We start from the raw sequence: 25,816 nt of genomic DNA, 5'->3' as shown, positions 1-25,816 counted from the left end.
ATTTTGTGGCCACATACCCTTTCCTAGGTATAAGTAAGTTTCCTTATTTTAGTTAGCCTCTGTCTGTGGGATTCCGTGTCTGTCGTCATGGGCACTCGGTTCCAGCTGACGTGGAGCAACATTGGGCTGCCTTTTGTAAAGTCATCCTGCTGACGTCGTCCTGATGGTCACAGGTGCAGCACCACGTGCTTTCCTTCTCCGTGGACCCTGAGCTCCTAAGGACAGCTTGCTGCCCTTTTTTCCTGGGCTCCTAAGAAGGAGCCTCTTGCCCATCTCCTCTTATTTCACATTGCTCTTGTGACGAGATTTCTACAGTGCGCACGCGTGCGTGCGTGTGTGCATGTTTGTGTGTGTGTGCGTGCGCCCGAGAAAGAGCACGAGAGCATGAGTACATGCACACGCCCGCTGCTCAGTACTGAAGATTAAATCATCACATGGAAGGAAGGGCTCTATGACTGAGCTGTATCCTGCCAGTGTTACTGTTTTGTTTGAGACAGGGTGCTACTATGTGACCTAGACTGGTCTCAGACTCCTGCTCTTCATGTGTTAGCATCCCAGCCATGGGGATCATAGACCTGTACCACAGTGCCTGACTTCTAGATGTTGGTTTGTTTGTTTTTGCTTTTTTCTTGAGACAGGTTTCTCTGTGTAGCCCTAGCTGTCCTGGAACTCACTCTGTAGATCAGGCTGACCTCGAACTCACAGAGATCCGCCTGCCTCTGCCTCCCTAGTGCTGGGATTACAGGTGTGCGCCACCACTGCCTGTCCTCCACATGCTGTTTATTTTTGAGATTGGGTCTCTCTAGGTAGCCCTGGCTGTCCTGGAACTCAATATGTGGTAGATTAGACTGGCTTCGAACTCACAGATTCACCTGTGTCTGCCACCCGAGTGCTGGGATTAAAGGTGTGCGCCACCTGTTTTGTTGATTTTTGAGAAAAGGTTTTACAGTGTAGCCCTGGTTGGCTGGAACACAGAGATCTGCCTGCCTCTGACTCCTGAACTCTGGAATTAAAGGCATGTGCCACCAGGCTTGACTTTCACAGTTTTAATTACTAAATTCTTATTGAAGGTTATTAGGAAATGAGGTAACTGTTAATTCAGAGTAGATCTTTATTTATGAAAAGTTATGCTAAGGAGGCAACTAGAATATACTAAAAGAAGTTATAGAAGTACCCCCTCTACAGTTCTACTGCACAGAGGTAATACTAAAGTCAGCGTCTTCGGTGACTTATCTGAGAGCTTGCAAAATCGCTCAGTGGGTAAAGACACTTGCCACTCAAGTGACCTGAATTTAATCCTCAGGACTAACATGGTGGAGAAGTTATCCTCTGAACTCCATGCATGCACTTTACGTGTGAGTGTACGTACGTACACACACACACACACACACACACACACACACACACACACAATAAGTGCGATCTTAAAAAGGGTTTATGCAATACGAATGTCTTATAGTTGCATAGAGTGTCAGAATAGAGTGGTCCTCCGAGTCCTGAGCTATGCTCAGGGGTATCTGTCTGCTTGAGTTTTACCCAGCCTAGACATGCCTGCTACTTCAGCGAACAGGTGGAGTGGCTGAGAAAGAGTTCACTGTCGTCCATTTGAACCCAGGGAGGTGGCCAGCATCTTGCAATGGGGTGCAGACCATGAGGGCAGGAGGATCATGCTGTGTGGGAACATGTAATATTTAGCATCCTTCTCAGGACAGACAGTGGGAACTGATGTTTTCTTGTCCCCTGGCATTCATGAGGCATTGGTAACAAGTTTTATTTTTCCATTTTAAAGATGAGAAAGATGAAGCTCGGGCTGGTTAAATGAGTTGCTCAGCGTCCCATGGTGAGTCCGAGCGGGCGGGCCAGGCCCGGCTGTCTGCACCTTTTGAGATTTTGGCGGCCCCAGGAGCAGTTTTTATTCGGATCATCAACTGCATGTTTCAAATGTGCTGCCAACTTCTAAAGTCACTGGGTCCTAAAGTTCTCGAGATTCTAGGGTGTTAGTGTTTTTAAGAGACTGAAATTCACCAGACTGCGGGGAGCTCGTGACATTTAGAGAAAGCTGCAAGACAGGAGAAGTTTCAATGGCGTCTTCCACATTCGGCCTTTCCTGTCCTTCCCCACCAAACCTCCCTCATGTCCAATAACTTGTGAAACTCTCCATAGTAAGTGCTGAGGAGATTTCTAACACAGTGCAAGTCTGTGCTTGAAAAATGTTGACTTTCACTCTCGACAGTTACAGAAAGCTAGCCTGCGATCCCTCACATGCCCTGGGCCCAGCACCTGCTGTGCCAGCCTGGTAGAGCTTCATGCTGCTGAGATCTGTGACCTAGAAATACTGTAGAGCGGGCTTGGGGGCGGGGCCTGCCGCACTGTGCTCCTCCTGCCTCACCTGCTTCTCTCTTTCTGTCTGACAGGCCTAGCCACCCGCCCGGTGCCTCCCGCACTGCTCCTGCATGACGGGCAGCGCCTACTCCAGCCCCTCCAGTGCTGCCTGCTGTGTCTAGCAGCCCCTAGGAGCTTGTCAGCCGCACCTCTGGGACTGGCCATTCCTTTCGGTGCTGCTGTCCTTTTGGGGTCTTGATTTCTGGATACATGTAGCTTTGCCAGATATGTACTTAGAGATATCAGCTGTGTTAATAAACCCATTTACTGTGTAACACGCAAGTTTAACAGTTAAGAGAGAGTAGTTGTCCACCCATGACAGATGTTAATGTCACCCAGGTATTACAGTGGCATGATAGTGACCTGTGCAGTCACTGAGCTGTAGGAGCAAGGCATGTGCCGTACGTCCCTGTCGCACTTACAGACCTGGCCAGTGTCCTGCACAGGCCTCCCAGGACACACTGAAGTAGATTGCTCTGTAGTCTTGGTGTGGAATTTTGGCATTTCTGCTTCTCTCTACTAATCTTAAAGTGCTCTGTGATGTGTGTATTTGTGTCTTTCTAACTTCTAATAAACTCACTCCAACTGACCTGTGTCTTGCGTCTGTCTGCTCTGTACCTTCTCAGTCTTCTGGGACGCAGTGCTGCGTGGCCTCTGGTGGCACTGGGTTCTTGAGATTCCCTGAGGGTGGCTCTGGGATAGACGCTGCTCTGCGCAGGGCCCACTCTGCACGGACTTCATGTCCAGGCTCTGCCAAGCATCTCTGTAGTGTCTGCTTGGTTATGGGCACAGCTGCTTGCTCTTTCACTTCCCGCAGGTATCCCAGGGCTTTAGGATTTGTATAAAAATGAGCATCCAATTAAACAACTTGCAGCTACATTTAGATTTGACATTTAAAATTTGCGTAGGTGAGTCTGTTAGGAGGACACTGTCTTCCTTCATGAGGTGTGGCATCCTGACTGTCTTCCTGCCGGGTGCACACATGTTCATGCAGCATGGAGTTACACTTGGCAGACAGTCCTGGAAGATGCCTTAGTTCTCTTGACTTGTACTGTCCTTTGTCCTAAGATGGCAGTGGGCTCACGCTCCTTTGGGAATGTGGCTGCTTCTGCTGGGACTCCTCATTTTCAAAGGATTCTGATCATGGGTGTTTTCAATGGGTTTATGGTTCATGCACATGGCAGTCTGGTGGCTTCGGCAGGACTCACACGCCAGCCAGTGCCTGGCAGCAGTTGGGGTCATTGGGCTGAGCATGGGTAAGGGGGGGACACTCACAGCTTCACACTTGTTCACGTGTTTTTCAGGATGGCACTGGATCTTTAAAGCGCAGTGGCTCCTTTAGCAAACTCCGGGCTTCCATTAGACGGAGCAGTGAGAAGCTGGTTAGGAAGCTGAAGGGAGGAAGTGCACGGGACAGTGAGCCAAGGAACCCTGGGTAACTATCTCCTCAGCGCCCTCTTCCTGCCAGCATGCTGTACTGCGCCATAGCCGCAGAGCAGACTTCCTGGGTCTCAGGATGGTGTGTGTACTTTGCCCACTCCTTTCCAGGGCAGGTTGAGAAGCAGCTGGGAAGCTGGCCCTAGGATTCAGAGGGAGCTGGTGGAGCACCTCGATTCTGTTCAGAGAAAGCGTCTTTGGTGACAAGTGAGCCAGGCATAGCGGTTCATGCCTGTAATCTTAGCATTCGAGAGGGGACAGTGAGACTCCAAAAGTGAAAACGGATTAGGGGTTAAAGGCTTGCCAGCAGGCCTGTTAACCCTCAGGACCCATACAGTAGGAGAGAACTGACTCCAAGTTGTCTTCTGGCCTCCACACGGATGTGTGTGTACACACATACATATACACACAACTAAAAAGAAAACCAGTCTGAGAAAACAGCTAAGTGAGTAAAGTGCTTGCTGCTCAAGCCTGAGGGCCTGAGTTCGGATCCCCAGCATCCACGCAAAGGTGCTATGTGTGTAACCCCCACACTGGGGTAGGCAGAGAAAATTGGACCCGGGAGGTGTCCTGGCCAACCAGTCACCAAAATGGCCTGCTCCAGGTTCAAAGACTGTCTCAGACAAGCTGGGGGATGACAGGAAGACACCTGAAGGTGACCTGGGACCCCACACTGTGATGTGCGTGCACAGCCTACAACAGTTGCTGAGTCGGCAGATAGTCCACAGTATCATTTCTTCCCAATGGGCATTGGCTTTACTCCTCAAACGCGCCTTCCGCGTGGAAGCAGTGATCACATCAACTCGGGCAGGGATTCTGGGGAAAGAGTGGTTTTTGATGATGCTTGAGTTCTGTGGTTTTGCAGCTTTTCTAACCTCCGGGCTTTCCTGGTGGAAGGAAAGGTGTGGACATCACAGGGCTTCAGCTGGTGCTGTCCACGTTGTCAAGGGGATTTGCCAGACGGTGGCTCACAGGGGACTCTGGGACTCTGCTGCTCTATGACAAGCTACCCGTGCCTTGTCTCTGTGGTGCCTGCTGTCCCTCACTTGGGGACATTCTCTGGAGCCTTGTCAGCATTTTCTGCACTCCAGACTTCAGAATGGCACTGCCGAGCAGAAATGCTGATTTAGGGGTGCAGTTTCAAAGTTGTCAGTCGGGACCCTCAGGCTCCGCACTCTGAGTTAGGGCTTTGGACAACACGTTGGGAATTGAAGTTGTTTTCCCGCTGCTCGACTGGCTTCGTGCCTTCTGAAAGTGCCCACTTTCATTCTCGGTGCCATTAGGTTAGGGTCTGATTCCACTCCCCGCGTGGCCCTCAGCAGGGCGCTGGGCTGCCTGTGTTACATTCTTGGCCAGTGTTCTCCAGAGTCTGTTTGGGTTCCTAGTGGATTCTGGGAGACGGGGGCCTGAGCCGGGAGCACACATTGGTTATTAGTGGTTGTATGCTGGCCGTCTGTGCCTGGAGAGGCTCCAAGGCGTTCATGCCATTGTGAACACCTGGAAGATCCATTGTCTGAACCTGGAAGTCTGTGGGGCAGACGACTTTGTGCTGGCCTCTGCCTGTGAGGGGACCCATGCTAGCTGCTTCTGGGATGAAGAGCTCTGATTACCCAGGCTTCTAGATGTCTGTAGGGTCAGCAAGGCAGTGTCTGTCGTGTGAAGCATTTCTTCAAGCATTGAGAGGGAGCCCGGTGGCTGCTAGGCTGCTTCTCTCAGACTGGCCAGAGTATTACGGGTAGAATCCAGGGTCACATTTATGCAGTGCAAATGCCCCCCTCTTGAGCTTGTATGTGAGGGGCGTAGCAAAGAAACTGCTGACTTGATGGCTACATTCTTAGGGGGAAGGTTTCTATTGTTAATGAAAGAGAAAATACCAAGAGGCATCTGGGAGAACCCAGAGCAGGAAGAAATGAAAATGGGCTGGACATGGCCAGGGCATCGGGAGAGGAGAGAGTAGTGGAGATAGTGAGGCCGAGAGGGGGCTCCATGGTGGACAGATCATGCCTGTTGTAAGGAGGATGGGTAGCTGGGTGGACTAGCCAGCAGCCTAGTGCTGACTGTGACATGTGGAGCGTCTTGTGGTTCTGAGGGAGCCTGGATACCGGCATGGGCTTTGATAAGCTCATAGGGACCACACAGGTAGTCCTATGTCCCTGAGCCAGAGGTGAGGGAAATGACTCCTTTTGGCAGATGGGAACCAGTTTCTCAAGTTCCTGAAGAATGCTGGCTTTTATCTAGTGACCAGAAATCCTCCTATAGTCTAGCTCGAGCTCCTTCCTAGATATATGGACTACCTCAGACCTAACAGGGCTGGCTAACCTTTTATTTTAATTTTGAGCCAGGTAAGCTTTGAATTTGTGATTCTCCTTTGCCAGCCACCTGAATAGCTGGGATTGCCGGTCTGCACCCCAAACCTGGCCTGAGTAATGGTTCTGTTCCTCTGACTGAAACTCTTAGTGTGCAAAGTCAGTTCCGGAATGCCCTGCTCAAGAGGGAGTGCTTGGGAGTTTCCTCTTTTCCATCTTCCTATGGCTTACCGTGCTAACAGCCAGCAGCAGTGTGTGGCCACACCTCACACAGTGGGGTGGTTTAATGCTGTGGCCCCTTAGCAGCCAGGCATGCTGTGAGGTACAAGTCCACATTCCGTACTGATGTTTCTCAGTGACTTGGGTTTTGTGCTATATGACATGTGAAACTGAGGTGTCTCCCGTTAGTTCCAGCGTCCATGCTTGCCTGCGCTGGGACACTGAGAGCCTAGTAGTTTCCAGGGGATCAGAGACAGGCTGTATAGGGGCCACTTTGCTGCTGTGTCTTAGGAGGAAAGAGGAAACTGAGAGACAAACTGGTGCAGCTTTCTTTGGCCTTCACTGAGAGCAGCTGGGCTGGGTGTGGTCCCAAGGCTTTTGAACCCAGCCCTCTGGAGTTCAAGGCCATCCTGCTCCACTTAGTGAGTTCCAGGCCTCAGTCCAAACCACAAAATTAATCCTATTTCACTACAGAGTATGATCCAGGACAGCCAGGGCTACACAGAGAAACCCTGTCTCAAAGAACCTCAGAAAGCAGACAGCGAAGCAGCCTGTCAGACCTCCAGCAGCATTCGATTGTGTGGAAACGGGGCTTTTTCATTTGGTCCTCAAGCTTCTGCTCCAGTAGATTCGAACAGAGCTAGCTGTTTGCTGTGGTCAGTGCATAGCATCTTTGACCCATAGGCTGTGTCCTGGTCTTCATCCCCATCTTTGGAGGTCTTGTGAGCCCAGGCCTCAGGGCCAGCCTGTGTTTACTGTGTCTGTCTCTGGCTTCTGTGTTTACTTGAGGTGTGTGTAGTCCACACTCAGGATCGTGGGGCTGTAGGTGTGCATGCCATGCCCAGCCTCAGGGTTCAATTGCTTTTCCTAAAAAAAGCTTTTTTGTTTGTTGTTTACTTTGTTTTTTGAGACAGGGTCACTTTGTAGCCCAGGCTATCCTGGAACTCACTCTGTAGAACAGGCTGGTCTCAACCTCCAGAGATCCACCTGCTTCTGCCTCTGAGTGCTGGGATTAAAGGAATGCACCACACACCTGGCCTCTCAGTAGAAAAAAGACTTTACAGTTTTTCTTGCTAATAGTTAAACTGCTTTTCCTATTAATTTACCAAAAATTACGGAATATGTTTATGCATCTGGACCTCACAGTGAGCCTAGTTTGTGCCTGTGGTAATGGGCCCTCTGAGAGCCCCAGGCTCACCTGACAGGCAGCAGACTTCCTGCCCTGGCTAGGCAGGTTCAGAAGGTAGTAGTATTTGCTGCATTTAAGAAGAATTAATGCTGTAAAATATGCAGAGAAATGCTGGGATTTTCTCTGGGCACTAAATCTAGTTAAAGGACCTGCATGTTCAGGTCAAGTGAGGGAAAGGCCCACTGTCCAAGTCCTGTGGTCCCCAGCATCCCTAAGAGCGAGACGGTCACTTTAGCGTGATCCCACTTTGGTCAACAGTGTGCTCATGGGTTTGTCCTTGCGTATCCTGGTCCAGCAACATGAAGCTTGTCAGTTCTCTGAATGCTCTTTCTTTTTCCTCTCCCCTCTCCTCTTTCCTTCCTTCTTTTGTTCTTCTTTTGAAACCCTGGCTTTCCTGGAACTAGCTCTATTGTAGACAAGGTTGGCCTTGAACTCACAGAGCTCAGCCTGCCTCTGACTCCAAGTTCTGGGATTAGATATGTGTACTACCACTGCCCAGCCAAAAGAAAATCTCTGGGTATTCTTATGTAGGTGGCAAAGCCACAGAAGATTGCTTCCAAGTAAGGATCCTGTCCTGCTTGTGCCCTAGCCACCGCCCTTGAGCATGCTCCACTGTGATGGGCTTATATGCGGTATCTCACTGCACGTCACTCACTGGTAATGCCCCTAGAGTACCAGATGTGGTTATCTCTAAGAATAGTCTGAGCTAAGTACCGTAGTCACTGAAGTAGTGTCACAGCTGGGTCAGTCTCCTTGTATGATTAAAATGTGTGTGATTGCTGTCACTGGGATGCCTTGTTCCCGGTGCAGCCTCCTACAGATGCCAGGCTTTGTCTCAGCTTAACGCAGAGCTTCGTCTCCCTCTGCAGCCAGAATGGCGTTGTGCTTTCCCTTTCTCCTAGACATCCGGATTGGCATCTGGGTGTTGCCATCACTTTAGTGGTCCTGGTACCTTCCCTCTTGGGTGCTCTTTGGTGCTGTGACTTCCTGTGAAGGACATGCTGGCATGTGGAGCTTAGTCTTTGTTCATCCCACCTGAGGCCACAACTCTCTTAGTAACCTGAATTCAACTGATAAAGTGCCAGCTGCTACCCTAGCCCCACTAAGGCACCGGGTGGCGTAGGGACTAAGGATTGATTCCTGGTGCTAGGATATGAGGATATACACCCGATAGAGCTGCACCCACACACTGAGCTACACTGTAAACCCCAATGCTCAGTGCTTCCTATGCACATCATTGCTTGAGGGTGACCTCCTTAGAAGTGTGGTTAAATATAATTTTCCATTTGCTTTTTCACACAGGAATGAAATAATTGTCTGGCATACTTGAGAGCACTGAGTGCCAGCCACACTGACGTAGCCCACCGAGACTGGGGCTGAACTAGATAGGATCTCTGAGAGGAGTGGGATGCTGACACCCAGTCTGCCCAGGAGGGGAGCTTACCCTTTGGTAGGAGTGGGCTTTCTTTCTCGATGGGGACATCCATCAATATCTGCAGGCAGTTGCTTAAAAAGTGCCTGGCAGCCATGCCCCAGAATTCTGTTGCTTGATCTGCACCTGTGCCCTGGGCCTGTTAATGACCAGAGCCAGCTGCAGCTGGTGGCCTTGGCTTGTGTTGCTGTGTGTGACTTCTGCCACCCACCCTGTCTGACATCTAGATCTATTTAAAGTATAAATATTGTGAAAAAATTTTCAAGAGTCAGATGGTTAAAATGTTTGCTTTCTGACCAGGAGCTCACAATGGTCTGTGTCTGTCAAGCCCAGAGTGTGGAGGGAAGAGGTGGAGAAGCAATGCTCAGGGGAGCTCAGGGGACCGCCAGGGCTCCGCAGACACCTGTGGGGTCCCCTGTGGGGGTGGGTGCTGTGCGAGTGCCCTAGACCCCTGTCCTGTGACCCTGCATGCTGAGTACACAGGTTTCTCATGGGTGCGTCTGACAAGAATGTTTCAGATCATTCTGAGGCAGTGTGTGAGACTAACCTGAAGTTGAGAGAATACAGGGCCCGGAATCTGTGGTCCTGATCAGGGCAGCCGGATGCAGCCTTCAGGCTGTTGACACTTTCTGACTCAACCTAATGCTGGTCCGAAGAATTGCACAGTTCTTATAAAACATGAGGTTTTCGGGCTGGTCTGCATACAGTGGTGTTTAAACTAATTGATCACAACCAGTTACAGATTTCTTAGGCCAGGCATGGTGGTGCACTTTAATCCCCACACTCAGGAGCAGAGGCCAACCAGGGCTTACAAGTGAGACCCTGTTCTAGGGAAAGCATCAGGTTGGGGCTGGGTGTAGTAGTAAGAGCGGTGGGGCTGCATCCCTGGCACCCGGCCGCCCGAACTGCTAGCTTTACCCGAAATAATTACACGGAAACTGTATTCTTTTAAACACCGCTTGGCCCATTATATCTAGCCTTTTCTCGGCTAACTCTCGCACCTGGACTAGCCCATTTCTTATAATCTGTGTAGCCCACGAGCTGGCTTACCAGGAATGATCTTAACCTGCGTCTGCCTGGAGTGGGAGAATCATGGCGACTCACTCACTCAGCTTCTTTCTCCCAGCATTCTGTTCTGTTTACTCCACCCACCTATGTTTTAACCTATGAGGGCCAAGTAGTTTCTTTATTGCTTAACCAATGAAATCAACAGATTGATATATGACACTCCCACATCACTTCCCCCTTTTCTGTTTAAACAAAAAAAGGAAGGCTTTAACTTTAACATAGCAAAATTACATATAGCAAAACAGTTATCAAGCAAGAATTACAGTTACAATATATCTACTTTATCTTTTATCATAACAATGGAAAACTATAACTACCTATCCATCAAAGTTCTTCAACTCCATCAAAGACTCCAGAAGGATATAATATTACCTAAGTAAACAAGAACTAAGAAACTTCAAACTCTAGAAATGACAAAGACATCTTGCTGCCTGTACAGTCACCCAAAGTTCTTTTGTACCGTTGGGGCATCCATCTTCAGCCTTCAGGCCCATAGTATCCAGCAGACATTTTCTTTTTTTTTTTTTCCAAATATTTATTTATTTATTATGTATACAATATTCTGTCTGTGTGTATGTCTGCAGGCCATAAGAGGGCACCAGACCTCATTAGAGATGGCTGTGAGTCACCATGTGGTTGCTGGGAATTGAACTCAGGACCTTTGGAAGAGCAGGCAATGCTCTTAACCACTGAGCCACCTCTCCAGCCCCCAGCAGACATTTTCATCAAGCAGGAAATTCCAGAGACAGTTCAATCACTTTCTGCTGTGTCCTGCAGAATGTCTCGCAGACTCTTTCATGAGTCAGGAACCCCGAAAGACCATCTCACCTTTAGGCAAGTTCAGAAGTCCTCTCTCTGAGGGTTCTCTTTGTCCAGTTTATGCAACAGTCCAGGCAAGAACAGTTTCTTGCCCAAATGGCTATCAAACTCCATAAGGATCCTCTTCGATGCCCATCTTCTTCTTGAAGTAGATTGGTGCTGCCAGGAGCAGAATGTCTCATTGTCATGAAAAGTCCCAAGTTATTAAAACATTAAATGCCATGTTCTGCAGTCTTTGAAAGATATGAAGAATGTCTAACTGAAATGTATCTCTATATATCTAGAAAATCTAACTAACATGACTACAAGCTTGACTATTACTGATGATTATCCATTAACCTATATTTCTTAATTATACATTACATTTTTAATGAACTACACAATCACAATACCTTAATCAATAGCAGAAATATGCATATACCTATAACAAAATTGACCTTAAAATCCATACCAATGTAAATTATTCATATCTATATCATATCCCCCTTTAAATGTAAAAGAACATTTATAAACAATATTTTGGGAACATGGGTGCAGTTTTTTCTCTCCAAACTGCTTCCTGCTGAATGTGGGCGCTGTTAATCAGATCATTTAGGGTGTAACCTGTGTGCCAGGTTTATCTCAGTTGGCAGTTGAGTGAAGTAATTTTTTTAGGGTGTTCACAGGAACTTTTCGGGAGGTCGTGGTCTATCATACCAAATTGGGATAGAAGAAATCCACAGGGTCTGGTCCTCTGTGAAAACAAAAGAAGACCCTTTCCAAAGCATCATATTCTTAGACCCAAATTCTGAAGTCATACCCTCATGATACCCATTTTGGTTCCACTTGGCAGCCCATATAATGAAATGTCTCTCTGTACTTAGCTCCTTCACAGTTAAAAATTTTAAAGAAAGCACAATGTACATAATCCAGACTCTCTGTGAATTTTCCATTTTTACGTGGCTTATTTTTCTTTATTTCTTTTAATCTCTTAACTATCTGTACTCTGTCTCTTTAAAGACTTTACTTTTTTTTTTTTTACCATTAACTTTATTCTCTATATTCTTTTTCTTCTCTCTCTCAAGCCTACGTACATTCATCCAACACTGTGACTCATTTAGTGGTCTGAATCTGTCCTGAATCTGCAATTTTTTACTATCCAGGAGCACTTTTGATTTGCGCCTTTAAATCACTAGGTGCTTAAGAATCTAAGCTGTGACATTCCTAGGTCAAAAACAGGTACTGCCTGCTGGCCCCGCCCAGTCCAACATGGCGGAGCCGCTCGTGCCTCTGAGCTGCAGCAGGCAATGACTTCCTTTAAGGCACACAGCGAGTCTAGTTGCCATCAAACAAATCGTAGCACTTTACTCCAAATGCTCCATTCAAAAGCTCTGTCTCCCGCAGGAGCCAGACAGAGATTGCAATGGCGGCACAGCCCAGAAAGCTGGCATTTTAAAACAGCCAGTTTTTTCCTGCTGCTGAGTCAGGAAAATTTCAAAATGGAGGACGTACCATTTTGTGCTAGCTCTGGGGCCGCCAGGTAGGAGCGGCACTCAGCACTTTAATTCTGAGACTGAGTGTGCGGCACAGAAATTCTTTTCATCCAAGTTACATCCAAATCTGAAACGCAGAACACTGCACAGTCTGAAAACATGCCATGCCCTTCCACCTGCCTAAGCCTGATTTGGCCGTCTGCCCAGGCATGATGGTCGCAGAGCACTCTCCTTCTGATCCCAAGTGGGAACACAAACATCCAGTCCCATAAAAGCCATTGAAATGCTTTAAAACCAGAGTTCACGCTGGCAGCACAGCCCCAAGAAGCTGCGCTTTAAAATGACGCAGTGTTTTTTTCTGCTGCTGATGCCGAATCAGGAAATCTCTCTACAGCACGCCACCAACAAACAGCAAAAATCTGTGTTAAACTTTCTCTCCCTTATTTTTAAGCCTTCTCATGGTTTTAAGTGGATTTAGCCCATCACGTCTGGGCGCCACTCTGTAGTAGTAGGAGCGGCGGGGCTGTGTCCCCGGCACCCAGCCGCCCGAACTGCTAGCTTTACCCGAAATAATTACACGGAAACTGTATTCTTTTAAACACCGCTTGGCCCATTATATCTAGCCTTTTCTCGGCTAACTCTCGCACCTGGACTAGCCCATTTCTTATAATCTGTGTAGCCCACGAGCTGGCTTACCAGGAATGATCTTAACCTGCGTCTGCCTGGAGTGGGAGAATCATAGCGACTCACTCATTCAGCTTCTTTCTCCCAGCATTCTGTTCTGTTTACTCCACCCACCTATGTTTTAACCTATGAGGGTCAAGCAGTTTCTTTATTGCTTAACCAATGAAATCAACAGATTGATATATGACACTCCCACATCAGCTGGGGAGATGGTTAAGCAGGGAAAACTCTTGCAAGTCCCTCAGATGTCAGGGAAAGCCTGGTGGGTATTGGCCTCCTGGAACCCAAGCCTGCAGAAGGTAGAGAACCTTGGAGCAAATGGAATGGCTGACTAGTTGGGCACTGTACTGGAGAGCAGCACTCTGGGAGTTTGAATGCAGTCAACATGGTGCCAGGTTCAGTTGCAGTCCATGTTGTCAGGAGACAAGCAGGGTCCACTGCCCCTTTTCACCGTGTTCTCTATGGTGAGGGCTCCCGAGAGAGAGGTGTCAGCGACTTGTGGGGCTATTGCAGGGAAGCTCACGGGTGATGGGCACAGCAGGCAACTGAATGCTTCTGGGTTGGTGTAGTCCTAAGCGTTTAGTGTCAGAAGGGCTCAGGAATTTTCTGGAAAATTGCTGGGGATTTTACATAGAAAGTCAGTGTGTGTGCAAGCATGGCTGTGTTTACGGATCTCCTCCTTCCAGAGAGTGATTTCAGGTTGCCAGTTTGTACTGCAAGTGTCTTTACCCTTTAAGCCTCTTGCCAGCCTGAGAAAGTCAGTGCAGTAGTATATATGAAATAATTGCTAGAAATGCATGCTTATAGTTCCTGTAGGCCTATGGGGCATGTGGACCTAGTTTGTGTCTCCTGCATTCATCTACGCTCATTCCTGAGCAGTAGGATGGCGCATAATGCAGGAGGAGCAGGCGCAGGGCCTGCCAGCTCAGTGGCAGCAGTGGTCTGGGCAGCTAGCTGCTACAGTCAACCCAGAGATGGATTTATCAGGTGGCCCACTGTTGGGGTGGCCCTGCAGGGCCCCTTGACCTAGCTGGTGGATACAGGTCCTGGGAGCATTGGGCATGTCTTCTAAGTGTACCATTTTGGAACTGTGTTTTCTGATTTTTAATACAATCTATTTAGAAAACTTAGAATTGTCAGTACTTTGTTACCAAAATAAAGCTTTATTTCCTGATATAAAGCCCTCCAGTTTTGCAGAGAGGCTATTTTGTATAAACTTCTCCCACCCCAAGTAGCCGTGCCCCATCATTTATGCCAGTGTTCTCAACCTTTCAGGGCAGCACTGGGGCTGGGCTGTAGCTCAGTGCAGAGCACTTGTCTTGCATGCAGGAGATCCTGGGTTCAGGCTCCAGAATTGCCAAAAAGGGTGGGGGTCGCAGACAGCTTTGACGAGCTTCATACAGCCTGGGGCTATCCTGAAGATGTCATGGTATATACCGTATGTGGTCTGTTCCCCTATTTGAGTGGGGACAGTGACAGTGTAAGTCCCAGCTTGAGGAGTCACACGACACTGGAGCAGCAGGACTCCTTGGTGAGGCCCATGTGGCACATTTGCTGGTGGAAGCCTGTGCTGCCAGGAATCATCTGGAAGCACAGGACAGGTTTAAACCACAGCCCTGTCTTCAGAGGCCATATTTCCTTGGTGACTGTAGAGCCTCAAGTCCAGAAGTGGTGATTCTGGGGTACAGAGCAGATGTTACTTCTGTCTGCTGAGCTACTTAGCCTAAGGAAGGTGAGGCAAGCAGGTTAGACCAGTCCCACCTCCTTTCCTGAGACTGTTCTGGAACGAGGGTCAGCTTGTTTGCTCCGCCCCCAATGTTGTATGTGTGTGGGGAGGGGCACAGCAGGGAAGTATCTCATTGTGTGCCCCATTTGTCCTGAGTGGTGGGCATCACTGCCTGTGTGTGTGTGCTGTGTGGGTTAAAACTATCCTGCAGGAGAGGAGGCACCACCAGGCCAGCTGCTGACTCGGCCCCAGGCAGAAGCAGAGGAGACAAGAGCTGAGCCTTATCATTAAGCAGCTCCCAAACAGACGCCCTGGGGCTGCCAGAGCCCCTGGTGGGTCATTCATCTTCTAAGAGAGTGGTTCTCAACCTTCCAACGCTGTGACCCTTAAATACAGTTCCTCAAGTTGTGGTGACCCCCAACCACAAAGTTATTTCATTGCTACCTCATAACTGTAATTTTGATCGCTATGAATCGCAATGTGAATATCTGTGTTTTCTGATGGTCTCAGGTGACTCCTGTGAGTTGTTTGACCCCCAGGTGAGAACTACTGCTCTAAAGGGCAGTGTGTGGGGCCAAACTCCACGGCTCAGCAGTAGGCGAACCCCAGGGAGAGAGCAGATGCTAAGTGGCAGTGGGTATCTGTCCACCAGGTGCTAACACGGTTGGAAGGACTCATCAGAATCAGGGTGATCTGCTGGGCAACTGTTAACAGGACTCAGTTCCTGGTATCCCTCTAATGCCTTCCCCACCGACTGTGTAGCAACAGGAAGAGAGGGGCAGGTGGGGGGCGAAGAGCACTCGTAGAGTCCGAGCTGGGCTCCTGGGCAAGCCCATAGTGGCATCATCCTCACGGACCCGGTCAGCCATCAGTCTCATCAGGAGCTGGTCAGCCCAGGTGATGCCAAGGGCTGGAGAGAGGTGCTCATCCCAGGCCCTAAGAGACAAAGTGGGTGTTGCTGCTTGTCTGCTTGCCCAACCCCACTCCAGTTTCCAATATGCTGAGGTGCCCATACTCACCCCAGTGGCCTGAGCATAGACTCCTGCTCCTCCACCATTTCTGTCACCTGGAAAAACCCACCTGAGGGTCAGCGGCAACAGCCACCTCAGCTGCTTCCCCTCCCATCCAGTCAGTCCTGTTTCCCAAGGCAAAGGGCAAAGCCCACTAGCCTCAGCTACCTGGTTGATGCATAGCACAGGGCTCCGGAAGGTGCTGCTCAGTCTTCGGAGCATGGTCCCCAGTGACCGCAGGTGCTTGGCCCTGGTGGCCAAGGCCTGAACATCGTACTCACAACGAAATGGGGCTGCAACAGAGTCAACCACCACCAGGCGGGCCATTCCCCTTGACAGCAGAATAGGGACCCTCTTACTCACACACTCCAACAAGGTGTCCTGTGGAGGACATACATTGTGGTCTACACAAGGCACACCTGGCCAGCAGCCTCCATCTGGTCGTAACTCCCTGAGATCCAGCTTTTTGACACTTCCTGCCTGACTCCTGCCTACCTGGGATGGGGGTAAACTCATACCTGTTCCTTCAGTCTTACTCTTTTCTCACAAGAGCACCTCCCACTATCTCCCATACCCTCACCCTGAGTCCTGCAGAGGGGTATGGTCATCAGTGACTGTCCCTTCCAGTAGTTCCACTGTAGGTCCTGAGGTCACCCACCGGACAGCTCTGTGCTGACAGATCAGCTCACTAGGCTGTGGTCTAGAGAGCAGCTCTGCTTGGCCCCACTCAAATAGGGTGTGGGGGGAAGAGCCAGGTGCCCTCCTGGCCTTTGTACTGATGGGGCACGCTAGATGTGGTAGTCTGCTCTGCACACAGGAGGTACCATCCACTTCTAAAGGGGTTAAAGGCCTGCACCCTGGAGAAGATGCTGGTGGGGAGTAGGGACACTGGGATCAGCTCCCCTGCTGCCTACTCCAGGAGCTCTAGGCTTAGGGCAGAAATGTATCTCCCAAGGCAGGTGACTCTGGGCTTTCTTCTTGGGGCCACTGTGTCCTGTTGGCACTAGGCTTGGGTGACTTGTGATGTGGTCAAGAGCCTGAGTAGCTGAGTGGCCCAGGTCAGGGTAGGCTTGTGTGGGGAAGGTGGATGGCTGCTGTCAGGAAGGTCTTGCTTCACATGGCCACAGTGGAGTGGGGCGTAGGCCTGAGGTTGCAGCCATACCATTCAGAGTTCACTGTCTTCGGCTTCTGGCTGGCCAAGCAGGTAACCAGCACTGACACACTGGCAGCTGTGAGGAGCTGTCAGATTCCAGCATCCAGCCCAGAGTGAAACTCAGTCTGTACTTTTCTCTAGGGTGTCCCCAGCAGAGCCTCTTTGTGTGGAAAACGACAGCAGCAGCCTAGAAGACGCTAGCACTAACGTGAGTGTCTGCACCTCCCCTCAGCCAGGGCCTGGGTACCTTGGGATGGATGGCAAATGGTGGCTGTGCCTGCCAGTTGCATCCGAGCCTGCTTGCTAGCCGGTGTGGAAGGACAGGTGTGGTCAATACTGCTGGACTTATGCAGAAGAGGGGAGGTTCTGTGCTCACATCCTATTGAACCCTAGGGAGGCTGACACCACTCCCATTGCTGGGAAGACCCCAGGGCAGGAGGGGATGGAGCAGCTCCCATGTGGCCTAGCCTGATCTGCAGCTTTCTTTTACAGTGACCTGAGCCTGGCCTGCTCTAAACACCACGATGCTGCTGCTGAGTGTGGCTCCAGAGCTGGCCCTGTGAAGGCCATGGTGGGGCTGGGAGGGCCCTTGGCTGAGAGCCCACAGAGCTAACTTAGTTCCCCTGCCTACGTGCTGCGGAACACATACTAATAACCACACCACTGTAGGGTCCTGGAGAGCAACTCTTAGCCAGTAAGGTCGGTGACCTGGCCCTGCCTCCTTCTGGGAGGCCACTGGGACAAGACACATCTGGCTCCTGCTGCTTCTGCCTGGCCTTCCTGTGCCACTTCTCATGTGTTTAGTGCTCTGTTGTGTGTAATAATGTATTTTTATTGTACATTTTTTAAAATTAAAAGTTTATATCTCTTCCGTTTACCAGAATGAATGTCTGTTCCTAACTATAACCCCCCCCCCCCCCCTATTCTTTTTAAGACAAAATTTCTCTGTGTAGCCCTGGCTGTCTTGGAACTTTCTTTGTAGACCAGGTTGGCCTCAAACTCAGAGATCTGCCTGTCTCTGCCTCCTGAGCACTAGGATTAAAGGTGTGCCACCACCCAGCAACTGTTTTTAAAAAATTAAAATGTTTTATTATCGTGCATGTGAGTGACCCGTGTGCACACCAATTGGTGAGCATACAGAGGACAGTTTTGGAGTTGGTTGAGCCAGCTTGCCACCCTCTCAGAACACTCCCTAGCCAGCGATGCCCCAGGTGGGCACGCCAAGGGTGCTTGCCATGCCCGTCATCCACATCCATATTTGGGGTACAGGTTTAGTCCCTTCTCCGAACTCCAGAACGATCCTCATCTGTCACCCATCCCTGAAGACAAGAGCTTCTCTAAACTGAGCAACTGTCTTGGGCATGGCTCTGCATCCTGCTGCGGGGACAGAGCCCAGCCCAGTCACCTCCAGTAGCAGGTAAGCCCCAGGCTAAGGCAGCAGAGAGAGGGCTCTGCAGAAGCTTGTGAGTTCTCAGGACCCCTTTGCTACACTCCCAGGGCTCCTCCTCCCCCTTCTTTCCTGGGTAGATTGACAGACTCTGGGGAAGGAGTGATAGTGCTGGTTAAAGACAGGACCAGGGCAGATTTACACAGTACACTCAAGGCCAGCGGTCCTGAGAATGCTGGCCCACGGCACAGGGCAGCAGGCTCCCTGGTGAATGTGTTTACATCTAATGCTGCAGCCCTTCAGATCCTCATGTTGTGGTGGCCCCCAACCATAAAATTGTTTTGTTGCACTCATAACTATAATTTTGCTATAGTTGTGAGTCCTAATGTAAATAACTGCTGTGTGGAGTGTGACCCAGAGGGTCATGACCCACAGAAGGTTGAGAGCTACTGGTTTAGGAAGAACCCTTCCGCCATGACCTCCGCCCTATGGGTTTCTGGTCCTCTAGATCTTATTCTGGACATCCTTCCCGACTACCCTGACAGTGTATTCTGAGTTGAGCCTGGTCTCTGCACTAGGCCCCTGCACAGGTGACACTGGCTGAGTCACTGGGCCGTTTGCGAGCAGAAACAGACACTCACCACATCGGCCGCATGCTCAATGAAGATGTGGTTGCCGAACTTGATCTTCTGGACCACCTCCCCAGGCACATCTGTCCGCAGCTGCTGTTGCTGTTCAATGAGCTGCCACAGCCGCTTGCTGGGGAAGACATCCTCTGTGCAGATGTAGACGGCCCCTGGGAAGCCAGAACACTGGTGTGCACAAGGACTGGAAACGGACCTGTGGCCGCGAAGCCAAATGTAGCCTCTGCCTCTTACAAGTTTTCACCCAGAAAGGCAGGGGGCTCGACTTGCTTCTTAGCCCACCTGTGGCTACCTGCTGCTCCCTTAGAACACAGGCTAGCCCTCTACCCTGACACCTGAGTACACTCCCTGTTCCTGGATATCCTGCTAGCTCATTCCTGCTCTCTAGTTTCCTGCTGGGTTGGGCAGGACCGGACAGAGATCACCAGAGTTAAGGGACTTTGAAACATGTTCCTCAAATGCAGGACAACTCATGGACTCCCGCCTGTCTCAGGGTGATGCCAGAGGTAAGTGGAAGAGTGCACGACCAGGCATGAGCACTTGCTCACCTGGAACACGAGCGGTCCAATGGCCACCCAGATCCTGCAGCTGAAAAGAGTTGGGCCACTAGCAGGAAACCCTGTGCTTTTGGGCAGTAGGCTCTCAACAGAGATGCCAGTGCCTCAGCCGAGAAGTCTTCCCCATAGACGATACTGGGACTCTTGGAATCCACGGGCTGAGTTCTAGAACTCTTAGGAGAAAGATGCCAGTGGCTTGCTGAAGATATCAAACCACAGATAAGTGTTTTTCATAAGATGAACACCATTCATGTTTCAAAGGATTCAGGAAAGCAAAGATCACCTAGGTGGTGGTAGTGGCAACATAGCTTTAATTTCAGCACTCGAGAGGCAGAGGCAGACAGATCTCAGTAAGTTCGAGGCCAGCCTGCTCTAAAGAGTGAGTTCCAGGAGAGCCAGGGGTACAGAGAGAAACCCTGTCTCAAAAAACCAAACCGAACCGAAGATCATCCACAAAAGGAAGAAGCATAGTTGACAATATTCTGAATGCAAATAAAAATATTTCAATATTTCTGTTAAGGTAAGGTCTTACTCCCCAGGCCAGACTCTCTGTGGAGTCAGGCTGGCCTCCAACTTGCATTGATCTTCCTGCCCCTGCCTCATGAGAGCTAGGGTTACAGGTGTGAAGAACCACAGCTGGATGATGGTTTTTAAGACTCTGTAAGCAAGAGGCATTTTGATATGGCTCTGGGTCTACCAGGTATGTCCTGGAAGAAAGCACATCAGAGGCTCATACCACACTGCTACAGACTCAGAAATGCTGGTGGGGCACCAGCACTGACGCTGCTTCAGGAGCAGCTGCTGTACAAGACAAGCTGTGATAGGACAGGGAAACTGGAGCCTTCCTTCAGCCATGGCTTTTAGGACAGAAGCCAACGTGAAGTGAAGTGGTGTTGTGGCAAGGCCCCAGCTGGTGCAGAAAGGAGCAAAGTTCGGGAGTCAACTCGGTCTCCCTAACCCTGCTCCCTATCTTGGGCACAAATGGCAGAGACGTGGCTTGTTTTGCAGGTAGCTCTGACCATCAGCCCACAGAGGACCCAGGCAGGCGGTCTGGGGAGTCGCCCGGGGTCAGAGACATGCACATGCTGAAAATGCCACATGTTCTCTGTCCCACCTCTGTGGCTGTGGGCCTGATGCAGGGGTGAGGTGCCCCACTGAAGCTGTGTGACAACTGCGGGGTCAGCTGGTGCCCCTGCTTCCTTCCCACAGCCTGAGTACAGCTTCACCTTCCACTAATCTTCTAGAAGAAAGACAGTCATGGGAGACTACCCAGGAGACAGCCATGCCTCCCTGAGAGGAAAGTAGCCCCGAGCAGGGGGCCTGAGTGCCACCTGCCTTGGACCCTACACTTCCCCTACACTCCCAGGAAGGGGCAGCCACTCACCCGCCTCCAGGCCTCCATATTGCCGTGGAAATTGCACAGTCAGGCAAAGCTGTAGCGCCAGCTGGGTCTTCCCTGCCGAGCTGCGGCCAGCCAGGTCAGTGATGCCCTCCAGGGGCAGGCCTCCACCAAGGAACTGATCCAGGACAGGGCAGCCCAGGCTCAGGCGTTGATGCTGCTCAGGGAAGCGCTCCCTCTGCTGGAACAGCTGCAATGCTGCAGGGAGCACAGGATCAGCCATGCTTTCCGCCTGGCTTGTGCCCTGCCCAGCCAGCTAGGGCCTGTGAGCCTAAGGCCATTCAGGAAGTATTGGCTTCAGATGCAGCACAAGGACTGGCTAAGCATGTAGGCTGGGTGCTGAGGTCAGAAGGTAGGCCGACTGTGCAGCTGAGTACAGTGCATATATAAAAGTTTGTCCCCATCACACTTCCCAGGATGCTGCACGTATTCTAAGATATGGCCCTTCCCTAGTGGGCACAAGCTGCTAGAGAAATCCAAACCCTAGCAATTGGGAGGCAGAGGCGTCTCCATGAGTTTGAGGCTAGCCTGCGCTACATAGAACAGTCAGAATGACAGAGACCCTGTTTTTAAGAAAGAGAGAGAGAAGGAAAAAAAGGAAGGAAGGAAGAAAAAGGAAGAAAGGAAAAAGGAAAGGAGGAACCCTAAGCTTCAGGGTGTACAGGGTACGCTCAGCTGACTTTCTGGGCCTGTCTAGTTCTGGACAGCTTCAGCAAGAAGAGCAAACGAGGAACAGCAGCAGCCTGTGGCCATCAGGTTAGTCAGACATCAGTGAGGCAAAGCCGTTACGTGGATGCCATGTCCTGAAGAGGCAGGGCCTCTCACAGCTGCCCCTGCCACACCACTGGGACCCCGACTTCGTCCTTTGCTGTGAGGGCCTACTCTGGGGTGCAAGTACTCCAGGACGGCTGTAGAGGAGCTGAGGGCCCACCGCTCAGTGCGCTGTGCTATGGGCTCTTCTCTGTGGGCCCTAGACAAGTCACTTGCACTCTCCTAGGGGAGGCTGATGGGCTAGGGCAGTGCTGTGACGTCATTCCCAACACAGAGTCTGGAGCTGATGGGGTCGTCCACCCCATCACCCCTGCAGATGCTTTCCTGCCCACCTGTAAGGACACGGCTGCCCTGAAGGTGCAGAGCAGCCGCTCTCAGCAGATGCTGCACGTCGTGGGTGGGCAGGCTGGTGAGCCTCTGCAAATCTGGTCCCGAGTAGCACAGAACCTCCTTCACCGACTTCAATCTACCTGAAGTCACACAGATAAACCAGAGAAAAAGTGGACCACAATGAGTCAGGACACTCAGCAAGGGTGGAAGGTGAGGGGAGAGCTGGGCCACCAGATCTGGGGACACCTGGATTCACCCAGAAAGTATTGGGTAGTGTAACTAGTGGGTGGAGAAGGAAGGAGAGCCTGCTGAAGGGCCTGCCGCTGTGCCCTTGTGACCTGGCCCTGACTCTCATGTCAGCAGCAGCAGGAACCAGAGATGAGTGCAAATCCTGTGTGATATGAGAATGTGACTGTCGACCTGTCCCACTCTTTGTCCATTGTCCCAGCTACTTGGGAGGCTGAGGCAGGAGGGTCACTGAAGTCAAGGAGTTCAAGGTCAGGTTGAGCCACACAGCAAGACCCTGTATTTTAAAAGCAAAACGAAAAGTGTGAGTGGAGTTGGTGGGGGGTCTCGTTGACCAGGCTCGAAGCCCTGACATTGACAAACGGAGAAGGGACAGTGTGAAAGTGTCTGCACCACCACGCCAGGCTCGGGTAGACAAGAGGCTGGAGGGAAAGCAGAACTTAGAGGCAGACAGGCCAGGACGGGGCAGGAAGTGAAGGGCGCCTCACTACTAATGAACCAAGGGCCTGCTGCTTGGGGAGGAGGGGAAAGAAATGAGTGTCTTCATTTTCAAACCTGTTGAATGAAGAAAATATTAATTCCAGCACTGGGAGGCAGAGGCAGAAGGATCTCTGTGAGTTCCAGGCCAGCCAGGGCCATACAGTGACAGCCTGTTGCAGTTAAAAAGGAAGACAGCAGAAAGAAAAAAAATAACTGCAGGTGTGTCAAACCAGTTCCCACAATGGCAGAAAGAGCTGCCATGAAGATGCGGCCAGGGTGGCTTCACAGCAGCCACAGCGCTTCAGGGACGCAGGTAGGTGCAGAACGTGTTGCTCACTAGACAGAGTAGCCCACAGGCAGAGCTAAAAGATCTGAGACCCTCCCTGAAAAGAAGAAGACCACTGGGTGGTGGCCAGTACAGTACACGGACAGGGCCAGTAGCTTTCTGCAGCTTGTTTTACCCAGAGCACACATGATAGCTAGCTACTTCATACAACATACCCTTCTTAACTGCAGCAGTAATTCTGGGGTTTAGGTCCAGTTGATCCAAGTCCATTTCCTCACTGGGTTCACCACGAGCACGAAGAACTTCTAGAGACAGTGACGGCAACACATTTCAACGTGCTTGCTGTCGACTTGGACTACCTGTGGGAGCAGGCATGTTAGAAAGTGACTCTTGGAGGGCGGAGGACAGCTGCCACTGTCTCGGGAGCACTACCCATGAAAGCCCAGGATGACATGAATTTGCTCCATCACTCTCAGAAGGACTGGGCAGTTTGGAAGCCGAGGCTCACTCCAGAGTCCTGTCATTCTGTGCCTGAGGCCCAGTTGGGAAAGAAAGCTAACTGGTACGTCCTGCACCCACTTAACTTGCTGGGACATTTATGGGCCCAGGTCTCCATGTATGGGTCTCACTCAGCATTTATGGCCCAGGTCTCCATGCATGGGTCTCACTCAGTATTTATGGCCCAGGTCTCCATGCATGGGTCTCACTCAGTATTTATGGCCCAGGTCTCCATGCATGGGTCTCACTCAGCATTTATGGCCCAGGTCTCCATGCATGGGTCTCACTCAGTATTTATGGCCCAGGTCTCCATGCATGGGTCTCACTCAGCATTTTCTAACCTTAGGTGAGTTGGAATTCTGAAGGATGCTGGGGAAACCACACCTTGTCAGAGAATAACAGAAGGGGCAGAAAACACTTGGAGACCCTCCCAGGAAGGGACCTGGGGAGGACAGCACTAGGCCTCTTACCTCCTACTGGGGCTGGCTATGCTAGGATCAGGCACTGTTACAAAGGAAGCATCCAACAGTACTTGCTTGCTTGCAGTTCTTTTTAGCCACCCCACTCCCCACGCCCGCAGCCCCCACTTCTCAGACTAAATACCGAGTCAGAGAAAATTAAAACAGCTGTGTAAGTACAGCGCAATCTCATGCATCAGTTCAAATGACAACACCAAGAAGTGGTTTGTGTGTGTGTGCGTGCAGGGGGTGTCAAGCTTGCTGTGCAATCCAAGGATGGGGAGATCCAGCGCTGGGCGGGCCAGGTGGCCTGCCAGTATTCGCAGCACTAAGAAGGCAGTGACAGGGCATCCTCAGAGCAGGCTGATTAGTTGATCTGTGAACTTGGGGTTCAAGTGAGACCCTGCCTCAATATATAAGGCGAGTGATGGAGGAATACACCGGACGTCAGCTTCTGGCTTCCACACATCCAAATAGGTATATACATATATACATGTGTGTACAACACACACATACACCTGTGGGGGGTGCTAAGGTCAGTAGCTGAGGGCCAGCTGAATGTTGGATCAGCATCCTGTATGAATCTTAGCACTTTAAAAACAGCCCAGTCTCCAGTTGTAGGCACCAAAGGCTTCCCTGGCAGTGCTTAGGATGCAGTGTGGGCAAGAGTCACTTCCAGAGAGAACTCTATCCCCTCCCTTGCTACAAGGAGACAAAGCCTGGCAATCGTAGCATTAGGAAGGTCAAGAGACTGGAGCAAGCCTGGCCACAGCATTCCACCAGGCAGCTGCGGGGCTTAAGAACATGCCTCCTGCGGAGGACAGGAAGCTCCTGGCACCAGAACTCAAAGGTTTCCCAGGCCATCAGCTAACCCCGTCCGGTGGTGAACCAGAGCCATCACAGGGCTTGGGCTGACAGCAAGCTGGTGGAGGCTCAGCAAGGGACATAGATAGGCCAGGTTCTGGCCATGCATCAGCAACTGCCAAGGCCTTGAGGCAGCCAGGCCTGCCTTGCTCTACAAAGTCCCACCGAGCAACTTAGACTTCAATACCGAGGCCCCCTGTCCCAGACACGGAGCTCGACGCTCCACTTGGCTGCCTGCCTTCCTGTCTCCTGGCGAGGTAGGGCTACACCAGCCTGTTCCTCCAACTGGGGAGCAAGCAGGCTGTGAGGGAGTGAGCAAAGCTCCCGGCTCGCTGTTCTGGAAGCGAGGTAAACTACCCTGACACCAGAGGTTAGGTGCGCGCGGTGGGGGCTCACTCCTGTAGGAGTACCAGGAAGGCTGAGGTCGTGCCCGGCCAGCCTAGGCTACACGCACAGCACAGTGACATTCCTTTCTTAAGACCACCACTAGGAGGGGGCTGCAGAGACGGCTCCGCCTAATGCTGTTTGTGGAGGCGCTCGCGGGAAGGGCCGGGACTCTGGGTTCCATTCCCCCGAACCCTGCCTCGGGCCTGAAGGGGCGCCCCGCCGGGGAAGATCGTTCTCTGAAACCCGCGGACCTACCTCAGCCCTCCTCCGTAGCTCCACGTCGGGCCGCTCGCGGGTCGGTTCTCCGGCCGGCTCAGCCGCCTTGCTAGATCTCCCGCGCGCTCCGCCCGCTCCGGAAGCCCCGCCCACCCCAAGTTTCTCCTCCAATGAGCGGCTGGAGTCCGAGTCTGCCACACCCAGCAGAAGCGAAGAGGAGGCGACGTGGCTGATTAATTAGCCAATCCGAAGTAGCAAGCTCCTGGAGTGGGGCAGGAGGCGCCCCCCGGCCCTCACCGCCGATTGGTGGGCGGCAGCAGGGGCGGGAACTTTGAGCTGATTGGAGAAGGGCGGTACTGGGGAGGATACCACTCTCCGATTGGCTCGCGTTCCGCG

The 25,816-nt window shown here is 51.1% G+C and overlaps 2 protein-coding genes across 15 annotated transcripts in view; one reads left to right on the top strand and one right to left on the bottom strand.

Moving 5' to 3' along the window:
- Window positions 1-17,774, top strand: part of Klc1 (kinesin light chain 1) — a 56,863-nt gene extending 39,089 nt beyond the window's left edge. For 4 of the 14 annotated variants that reach the window (XM_041633232.1, XM_041633230.1, XM_041633231.1 and 1 more), the window contains exons 14-16: window positions 3,687-3,817; window positions 17,039-17,105; window positions 17,390-17,774. In XM_041633232.1, the coding sequence (XP_041489166.1) occupies window positions 3,687-3,817; window positions 17,039-17,105; window positions 17,390-17,392 (201 nt within the window). In that variant the 3' untranslated portion in view covers window positions 17,393-17,774. Of the gene's footprint in view, window positions 1-1,789; window positions 1,841-2,414; window positions 2,972-3,686; window positions 3,818-17,038; window positions 17,106-17,389 lie in introns of those variants that run through there. The other 10 variants (XM_041633240.1, XM_041633237.1, XM_041633238.1 and 7 more) reach the window with 3 other exon arrangements.
- On the bottom strand, window positions 13,154-25,576 carry Xrcc3 (X-ray repair cross complementing 3). The gene is made up of 8 exons (XM_041633243.1): window positions 25,460-25,576; window positions 23,213-23,356; window positions 21,988-22,125; window positions 20,870-21,082; window positions 18,926-19,080; window positions 15,913-16,125; window positions 15,754-15,800; window positions 13,154-15,670 (listed from the first exon to the last, which is right to left on the bottom strand). Exons 2-8 carry the CDS (start codon window positions 23,265-23,267, stop codon window positions 15,442-15,444), a joined length of 1,050 nt encoding a protein of 349 aa, XP_041489177.1. The 5' UTR covers window positions 23,268-23,356; window positions 25,460-25,576; the 3' UTR covers window positions 13,154-15,441.
- Between the last annotated feature and the right edge of the window lie 240 nt (window positions 25,577-25,816).

Source organism: Microtus oregoni, unplaced genomic scaffold, assembly GCF_018167655.1.
Source record: "Microtus oregoni isolate MIOR12 unplaced genomic scaffold, Mior012 000043F_ref0000047, whole genome shotgun sequence".
Taxonomy (NCBI): Eukaryota; Metazoa; Chordata; class Mammalia; order Rodentia; family Cricetidae; genus Microtus; species Microtus oregoni.
Note: the sequence above shows the minus strand (reverse complement) of the source record. Positions and strands in the feature narration are given on the sequence as shown.

Excerpts from the sequence above, each read along its gene's own strand:
- Xrcc3 (XM_041633243.1), bottom strand. The coding sequence starts at position 23,267 with ATGGACTTGGATCAACTGGACCTAAACCCCAGAATTACTGCTGCAGTT. Across the intron at positions 21,083-21,987 it reads GGGCAGCCGTGTCCTTACAG|CATTGCAGCTGTTCCAGCAG; the intron begins GTGGGCAGGAAA and ends TGCTCCCTGCAG. Across the intron at positions 15,801-15,912 it reads CTGTGCTATGCATCAACCAG|GTGACAGAAATGGTGGAGGA; the intron begins GTAGCTGAGGCT and ends GGGTTTTTCCAG.